The sequence below is a fragment of the Euprymna scolopes genome, chromosome 6, assembly GCF_053919585.1.
Source record: "Euprymna scolopes isolate OS-2025 chromosome 6, ASM5391958v1, whole genome shotgun sequence".
NCBI lineage: Eukaryota > Metazoa > Mollusca > Cephalopoda > Sepiida > Sepiolidae > Euprymna > Euprymna scolopes.
The window spans coordinates 62,716,104-62,726,254 of record NC_136487.1 but is presented as its reverse complement, the minus strand read 5'-3'; the positions used below and the strand labels follow the sequence as shown (position 1 = coordinate 62,726,254).

Genomic DNA, 10,151 nt, shown 5'->3' with positions numbered 1-10,151 from the left:
AAAATTTATCTCAAACAACGCATATTGCCACTGAGACGTAAGGAACTCCTATTGTAGCAACTGTATGCAAATACCGAGCCATGTGACGAAATGACGTCACGGTAAGGAAAAAGAAAAAGACTATAAAAAGGAAAGATCAAGTTAGAGATGCGGATGACGTTCGAGTGGAGAAAGGTCAAAGAGAAGGAGCCTGATCATGTTTTATTCGGGGAGGGGGGGTACCCAGAAATAAATGTCATTGTTATGACGGGAAAAGTGAGTCTAGTAATTATTTGTCCTATGTTCCTTGCGACACACTCTGCTACAACGTGTTGGGTCATAAAATGTTTACATGTTAACACGCGTGTCAACGTGTACAACGGGATACCGTGAGAATAGAAAGTTTTCCAGCATCTGGTGATCTCTACAGCGAAGGGGTTGGATTTTGCTTTTATTTGTGTTAGTCACGGCGAGGGGCGGTTAAGGTATGTTGAGGATGGGCAAGGTCATACAGTATGTCGATCTATTCCATCGAATGGCTAAACTATATATATATATATATATGTATATATATATATTATGGTAAAATTATAGAATTAATTAGCCGTGACAGAAAGCGTCTGTTTCATGAATATCTCGTACTCTCTTCAGTGTGTTATGATTCATATGACAAAGAAAGCAAAATGGTGGCAGGGTTATGAAATGCTAGTTAATGGATTTTGTTACATCACGTTATGAAACGTTTCATTTTTTTTTTTTTTTGTATCTTCATGGATCAAACTATATCTGAAAGACAAATGATTTTTAGGAGAAGATGAGTTGTATTAAATTTGAAAATAATGGCATCATGTTTTAAATGCTTCTCGTCACCATATGCGCCATGACATACCGATATAAACATACGCACTGCACGAAATCGATGGCTAACCTCTGTTTAGAATCATGTGATGAATTTTGATCAAAGTTTGAATAAGATTTCTAAACATAAGGTTTAGTATCCCTATATCTTGATTTGGTTATAACCAGCTAAAGTACTTCCTAACTTCCGGATGCTACTGGGAGCGGTGACGAGGCAAATCAGATCCTTCATTTTTATTATTCTTCAGTATTTCTATTGTGAAGCGATTTATTGAAATAAAATATAAGAAAAGGACATTATTGAAAAATATACAATAAAAATTACCAAAATTATAAAAAGATAAAAACAACACAATTAGTCTTTATTTGCCCCTTTTAATGATTAAAATTTTTTTTTATTTGAAACTTTATAAGAAATATGTTTATTAAATTATAAAAATACGTTTCTTTTTTGATTTTGAAAAAAAGTTTTTTTATTTGAATTTATATGATAAATATATTGATGAAAGTATAAAAATAAACTTATTGAAATCAAAATTTCAAACCTCATAAAAAAAGTATCCAATACAGTACACAATATTACCAAATTGTTTATAAAGATTTTTAAAAGTGTTTTCAATAGTTCTTAAAAAAAAAAAATAATTTGAATAATTCCTAATTAAAATAAGACCGAAAAATTATTTCAACGATTATTAAATATTAAAAAAAAAAGGACAATCGGAAAAATGTAAAATAAATAAATACAGGAACGGAGAAGATCTAGGCGTGAGAGAAAAGAAAAACGAAGACACTGATTTGCCTTGTCACTACTTCCGGTAGCAGTCATGATGGAAAAGGACATAAAAGTGTAAAAAAAACAAAAACAAAAAAAAAACTGTTCTGGGACGCGTAGTCTTCTAATTAAATAATTTTATCATAATGAATATAGTATAGCTCTTGTATTTGCAATTGAGCACTCTGACAGTTTTTCTTTTTTATTATTGTTTATACAAATCTTAATTTAAAAAAAAAAATATTTGAAAATTTTTGGTTTCACATTCATATTTTTACAAAAGGAAATTTGTTGCGCTCATATATATAAGGATGTCCATAAAATATGTACCCACTTTAATAAAAATTTATTTAAAATGCAAAGAAATAATAACTTTAAAAAAAAACTGTAACAAGCATCAATTCCCAACTATGATTTGATGCAATAATTTCATTTTTTTTTGGTTGCTTCTAATTTTTTTTTTTTTTTTTTTTAACCTTAAAAAAGCAGAAGATTGAAATAAATGCTTTTCCTGGTAGTCATCGTTTCCTTACTGTACAAAAACAAAATGTACTTGTGTCTTTAAGACAATGGATTTGGATGGAAATCCACTGTAGACATATACAGTATTTATTGTTAATAAAACCTTTAAAAATATATATATGAAATGACAAAAAGTTTTTTTAGCATGTATGTCCTCCATCCCCAAGACACAGCAACCTTATGCTTATCTAAAATGAAAATGACAGATACACACTTGTACATATACACACACATGTGTATGTGTGTGTGTATATATATATATGAGGGAGAGATGTATATATGTATGTGTACATAAATATATATAGTAGCATAAAATATACTTATGTGTAACTTGTCATAAATATACTTTTCTACTACTACATATTGAGCACTTTTTAAAATAATGAAACAAAAAAATACATACAATGTTTAAACAGTAATAACACGTATGTATTAATGTGTGCATGTTATGTACATACATATGCAGATATGTGTATATATGTCTATATATATATATAGAGAGAGAAAGAAAGATTTAGGTGTGTGTGTATATATATATATATATATATATATATATATATATATAATCTTTGTTTGATAAAATGGCAAATAATTGAAATATTTAGCACGCTATAAAACAACATATTCAAGAACATAATAAATAACTAATCTATATGTCACCCATAGACAGATGTTTTGTCATCTGCGACTCCTCAAAATTAGATTTTAAAAATGGTGACTGTAGCCTCAAAGAAATTTAGGAGCCCTAGCAAAAAAAAAAAAAAAAAAATTGCAAATGTTACTGCCTCGTTTGGTCTTTTTTTCTCTCTTTCCACACACACACACATATATATATATATATATATATATATATATATATATATATATATATATATATATATATATATATATATATTCTTTATAAATCTAATTATTTAAGCATAAGATAGTTATTTCCCCTGATTTTCGTAAAAGCACATGTTAAATGTGCAGAAAAGTTCCTAAACGTCAAAATACACTTGTGGAGGATGACCTATCGATTTTAGCTTTACTGGTAATTTGAAATCAATAAATATTTATTTTATCATTATTACCAGCAATGGAAGATTTTGGTTTAAACAAAATCAAATAATAAAAAAAGACAAAAGAATCGTTTTGGCATCCGAAAATAAGCAATTTTACCAATTCCGATATCCCCAAATCTTCTGAGATATATGGTGTGTGTGTATGTGCGGATTAAAATTTTCTTTTCACTGTTGTGTAGTAACATTTTAGAATGCTTAAAATAAATATTATGCTTTGTATGAAAACTTTTCTGTAATTCATCAGTTGGACATTACATTTAAATACGAAGCATACAATTGAATTGAAAAAAATCCAAAAATGGTTATATATATATATATATATATATAATATAAAAATTTTGGCGAGGGCTTATCTATCAAAATTAATTCTGTTTATATAATAGAGCTCAATAATAAGTAGAGCTGTGTATTTATTTAGTATACATCTTTATTTATACAAATATTTTTGGCTACACATTTGCAGAAATGTTTCAGTTTTAGCTGAGAATCGGTTGAAATTTTCAGGCCAGGTCCTTGGTATGAAGATGACTATGAAGGTGAAAATGTTTGACTAAAAATGTTTGTATGAATAAAAATGTATACTATGTGTGTGTGTGTATATATATATATATATATATATATATATATATATATATATATATATATATAATGAGCTCCCCACAATCAAACTGCTGCAGCTCACATGAGCCATGCAATCCAACAAACCAAAAGTTCAAGACTTAGTTTCGCCTTCATTTAAGCTCATTATTTGAATATATCCGAACTCTGAATTCGAAACCTGAATCTCTTGCATGCAGGACGAGTACCCTACTACTTGAGCAACCATACCACACACAAGAACGTTTATTAACTAACATAGATCAAGCAAACCGCGGCAGAATCCGACTATGGAAAGTACCTAATATAACTCAAACAAGTGGTGTCATTATCCAACCACTGACAACCCAGTGGAAATAATTATATCTCACATTCTGAAAAATCTAGTATTAATTTGCTCGCTTGGTTAGCTTGTTGGATGACATCGTTTTAGTGAGTGTAAAAATCTTACTTCTAAGACATCGGCTTGGGTTCTCAGTGGTTGGATAACTACACTCCTTGTTTGAGATGAAGTAGGTACAATACATAGTCAGATTCTGCTGTGGTTTGCTTGATGTATGTTAGCTAATAGATCTTTTGTGTGGCGTGGTTGCTCAAGTGACAGAGTATTCGCTTTGCATGCAAGAGATTCAGGTTTCGAATCCCGAATTCGGATATGTTCAACTGATGAGTCCAAATGAAGGTGAAACTCTAAGTATTGAACTTCTGGTTTGTTGGTTTGTATGGCTCATACGACCTGCAGCATTGTTTGACTGTGGAAATAATTATATCTCAAATTCTGAAAATTCTAGTGTGTGTGTGTGTGTGTGTGTGTGTGTGTGTGTGTGTGTGTATAATATATATATATATATATATATATATATAAAATCAGCTTCTCAAAATCAAACAGAATCGAGACAGCAGACTTTTGTAAATATAAAGTGCTCATTACCATTTCAGATAGAGCGTTATAACAATAATAAATAATTAATTCGATTTATCTGAATATTTTGTTTCAGTTTAATGAGTATACATCCGTTTCTGACATTCCTCCTGAACGATGTGATGCCTTTTTAGTGTATCACATCGTTTAGGATAAATATTGGGAATATATAGCCATGAAACTGCAGTAAAGTGTTGAGAGATAAGTCAAGTTAATTCTTCATTATTGTTATACATATCGTTGTTGAGCTCATGATGATAGCATCAATATGACATCCTCTCGAGGTTTGTCTTGAATGGGAGTAATTACGCTGATGAATAAAAGGTGAGATTTGTCTACTCATGTCCGTTCAGTCTCAATCAGTTTGTGCTTGTCTTTATATCATTGGTTCCATTTCCACCGTATCATTTTTCTCTTCTCCATTCTTCTTTGATTCTCTCGCCTTTTCCCACTTGGAGACTGTGTGTAGTGGAATGCATAACAGACCGGCTGCGATAAGGGTGCCGCCTCCCATGTAAAACGTAGCATTATAACTGCCGTACCAATCAGATAATAAACCTATGGAAAATAAAAATGGAAACATCAAACATTATAAATCCGTTACACACACGCACACACACACGCACACACACACACACACAGAATACGTAATTTATTTGAGTATAGATTTATGCTTGCAGATCGATAATTGTTTTTATTTTTACTAAAATCGTTTTGAGGATAAAAATAAAATATATAGGGCAATTAAGCAATATAATTAACAGCCGAGAAAAACTAAAAAGGATATGTAATAACTTTTAGCAAAGGCATTAAAAATGATTTTTTTTTTTTTTTTACTTGTATAATTTTCAAGTAACTGTAAGATTTATGTCTGAATTTGTTATCGTTACTCTTAGCCAAACAAAAATCCAAGATAGTGGTCGATAATTTCAGACTTAAAAAATAGTTTAAAAAAAAAAAAAAAAAGCCCTAAGGAAACTGTTAGAGATTAGTGTTATGAGGGTGCTCATCACCTTTTTCTTAATTGTACTCCTTATATAATAGTCTAATAAATGTAAATTTGGGGAGGCGTGAGGACAAAAGTTACGGTTATAAAGAGTATGGCGATTGCCGGGAGCTGGTGTCTTGTTGAAGTAGGAAGTGGGAAATACAGAAATAAAGATTGCTGAACTCACACAAGAATTGGAGAAAATTATGTATATTAAATTGAAAATATTACAAAGAAAAGGTTCTTGCAAAACTAATTGTGTTTGCGGCTTTAGAAGTCCAATAAAAAGTTCTTTATCGTCCAAAAGTCTTGGACGGCTCCCTGAAAAAGTTCAATCAAAATTCGGCGGCAAATTTAGGAGAGATTTTCCATAGTTGTCTATAGGCCGACGATTGATTCAAAAAGAGGGCGAATCTGTTTTTCCAGAATTTTGCTTATATTAAATGCTTGTTGATTGGCCAAGGAGCTTCATCCTAGCCAATCAAAATAGGGCTTTCAGAAAGGAGAAGTGGTCGATATAATTAGTTTGAACAAAGGGAGGTAACTACTTTTTTTTTTTATAAGAGGTATTATCGATACCATTGAAATATTCATTCAAATATCAGACTCCTTTATGATTAAAAAAAAAAAAAAATGACAGCACTCAAGAACAACACCAACAAATAGCGATCAACTCGAACACGGCATTTATATATATATTAAAAAATAGTTTTATTTAACAGTTTCTTTTTATTAATTGTTTGGAGTATTTACTCTCGTTTGCATGGCAATCCATTATGAAATTAGGACAGTTAATGTTCATCAATATGGATTTAAAATCCATTATATTTTTTATAGAGCCGGCTTAAAAATGTTTGGATGTAGACGACTGTGTAAAAATCAATACGTCTGGATGAAAGAGAAAGATTTAAAGAAAAGTCATTCGTTGCTATTTGTGTAAATAGAAATCCCTTGGTATTTATCCATTGGCATGAATTCTCAGCGTGTTTTCTGGTAAATAATTTTTACACCTCACAATTGAGTTAGGACAGATGTTTCTCACTAAACTGATTTGATTTTTCCCACATACTGTATTTATAATCAAAACTGCAATGCCCCTAGCTTGTTTGCTGTACCCATGCCCGAAAAGACAAACTAATCCCCACAGAATTTAATAACTTTGCAAAGCACATAGTAAACATTCCGCCATCTGTTTTTGTGTGCAAACCGTTCTTTTAATTTAAATTGAGTTATTTCCCTTTGAACGTATACAGCCAATCTTTTTTGTGACGATCATGTAAAAAGTGTATAAATGAAAGTGTGTCAAATACAAACAATGATTTGGCGAAGAAAAAAACCTTTACTTATTTTTATGTTCATTTATTTATTTATTTTTGTTTTGTTTTTTACTGGTAGTGAAAAAATGTTCGATCACGTAAATATTAAAATATCAAACGGGAATGCTAAAAATATCAGAGCATTTGTTTCTAATCTTATTTTTTGTGTATTAATTTTGAATAACATTTTTTTTTTTACTGTTCAAAAGCTTTTGACATTGATGTTGTGTTGAAGGTGCAGATTTCAAATGTGCTATTAGTTTGGTTTTTATATCAACCCTTTAACTGCTATGCCATGACACACACAGAATTTAATTCTTCCATCTACCCTTTCTCTTTTCTTCTTTCTTTAACCTACCCCTCTATGCAAGTAGTTGTAAACTGATACTGGTAGCACGTGACTGTTTCTTTGTTGACGATTGGTCAAGTGATTTTTTTGCTCGCCAATTTAAGCGAAAATGGAAGTGAAAAAAAGGCAGTTGCTGCCTTCGACTTTGGAAGTGAAAGGTCATTGTTTGAAAATGTCAGACCTGGATGTAGTAACCCATCGTGGTGAGACATCAGGAGGCTCTAGATGAAGGTCCTATTTCGTCAGTTAAATTTTCGTCTAGGTGACGAAAATGAAGAGAAAAATGCCGGCTGAGTTCAGACAGAAAAGTTTTAAAAAATAAAGTCAAGTCTTGTCAAAAGGAAAAGAAATAAGTGCAAGTGTTAAACCTTAGACGAATGAAAAAGTGACAGTGCAAACAACAATAATTTGCTTGTTCCTCAGGAAATATTGAAAATGAAAAGGTGCAGCAGGAAGAAAAAGGTTTTCATTTGACTAAGCTGTCGAAGTTACATCAGGTCAAGTAATTTTTTTTTCTCCCAAGTAAAAGCCGACAAATATGAGTAAAAGAAAGTTGAAGATGCAGATTTATTTGATAAAAAAAAGAAAATCCAACGTGACAGTTTTTATTTTTATGTTATCTCAAGCAGGAATGACAATTCTTCTCTCTAAAAAAATCCATAAAAATTATCCTTGCTTCTAAAAAAAACTATTCTTACCTCAAAGTAAGTTTTGCCTCTTAATCTTTTCTTATCTTTTAATTCTATTCTTTTTCTCTCCTGAACTGTTACTAGAACCTTTAAGGTTCGCCAAAAGGGGACATTTTTTGGCAGTCAAAATACAGTCTTTTATACGGTCAAAAGGTGACATTTATAGTGAATTTGTAGGATTTGGTTGTTAATCGAGTGGGTTAGGGGTATTTACATGGACCAGGTACAAATGTTCGGGCAACACCAGGTAAAAATCATTTGTTTAGTTATCTGTTAATCTATCTGTCTATCTATCTAATTATCTATCTGTCTAGCGGAGTATATAACAGATTGAACCGTGGAAAACAATAAGTTGAGCATGCAGGTGCAGAAAGGGTCATGTTGTGAAAAGTATCAAACTTGAGTAACCGATCAGTTTGCACTGGAAGTATCTGAATGGGGATCGAATGTGATGTTAGGGGTTTCGGTTTGAATAAGCAGAGTTAAGTTTTGGAGTTGGATTTGAGACACTGGACAAGCAAGATCGGTTAAATAGGTCTCCCCATAAGGGGGCGACGGTCCCCAAATGGATGCAGAGAAATGCCACAAGTCTGAGATCATCGATTTCACTCCATGCTTTGGAAGACAAGATGCCTGGGGAGTGAAATAAACCAATATATAAGAACATACATCGTCTTATGTCTGTCTTGCATGCGGCTTGTTATAGCAGAGCCTATCTCCCCAAGATGTTAGCGAATCCCTCACACAGCGGCCAAAAGACTGAAGGACATGCAGCAATAAGTATGTCATTATAAATGTACTGTGAATTATGTAAAACACACACGCATGCATGAACACTAGATGAGTCACGAGCCGTTAAGACATTTAGGACACAAGGACAATAATCCATTAAATACACCGTTAGATAACGCACACGTATTATAACCCAAATGCAATATCCTGTTGTTGAATACAAGTGAAATATAAAGTATTAAGTGAAGTGATTTTAATGCATTGACCCTCAAATATATTATTTTTTAACTGTTAACTGACACTTGTAAAAACACCACTAACAGGACAAGTAACTTTACAATCGATTTAGCTAGGTTTCAAACTGTTTTTCAGAAAGAACGTAGTGGTTACTGCACCCCCCCCCCCAAAAAAAAAACACGAAATGATAACGCTAATAATACTTCATTATTAATAATTAAAATTACTTTTCTCTTGGTATATGCAAAATCAAAATAATAGGCCGATATGTATAAACATTTTGACCTCCTGTCACTTAAAGATTCACCAAAATTCAGGAAATCAACCATTTTTAATGAAAAAAATCAGTGTTTATTAATTAATGATCGCAGAATATAATAAACATTTTTTATTTTAGTGAAAAGGTATTATTTTGTGTAAAAAAAAAAAAAAAAAAAAAAAAAAAAAATCCAAAAAATAAAACAAACGCTTTTTATTAAAGTTATTTTAAGTATTAAAAACAAAACGTATGAATTTACCTTTGATTTTTAATGGAAAAAAAAAAAAAACCCAAACATCTTACATATTAACAATAAAAATTATAAAAACGCTCTTATATATTTTGAAAATTGTCCCTAAAGTCGGTGTTATCAATATATCTCTAAGAAAAATTAATTTCTAGAACCAACGATATTATAATTGACGTGCTCACCGAAAATAATATAATTACAATTTTAATAAGATTCTAGGACATTTTAGAATGCGATATTTTAATATTTCCCTTTTAAACATTAGTGTAAGAGTTTTTTAATAATCTTAGAAAAGAAAAAAAAAATTGAAAAAATTGAAATCGTAGACCGCTACAAAAAATAATTAAAAAATAGTATAATTTCCATTAACGATTAATTTGAAGAAGTATGAATGGACTGCGATAATAAAGACCGTATATGCACCCACCCACTACCCAACATTTATCGTCATTCAAATTTTATTTTAAGAGAATCAATAAAATTGAACCAGTAATTTGTAGTGAAATAAACAAAACATTTTGAACCAAATTTTACAAAGATTTTATTTTATTTTTTTAACTGTTATTCACCCCCAAAAAGGCACAGTGCCACTTGAATGTAAGGGGCTACTATTTAGA

General features: G+C 31.0%; 1 protein-coding gene across 3 annotated transcripts in view; it reads right to left on the bottom strand.

Moving 5' to 3' along the window:
* Positions 1 to 721: 721 nt before the first annotated feature.
* Positions 722 to 10,151, bottom strand: part of LOC145277658 (monocarboxylate transporter 12-like) — a 186,837-nt gene continuing 177,407 nt past the window's right edge. For all 3 annotated transcript variants that reach the window (XM_080129291.1, XM_080129292.1, XM_080129294.1), the window contains exon 7: positions 722 to 5,272. In XM_080129291.1, the coding sequence (XP_079985417.1) occupies positions 5,091 to 5,272 (182 nt within the window). In that variant the 3' untranslated portion in view covers positions 722 to 5,090. The remainder of the gene's footprint in view (positions 5,273 to 10,151) is intronic.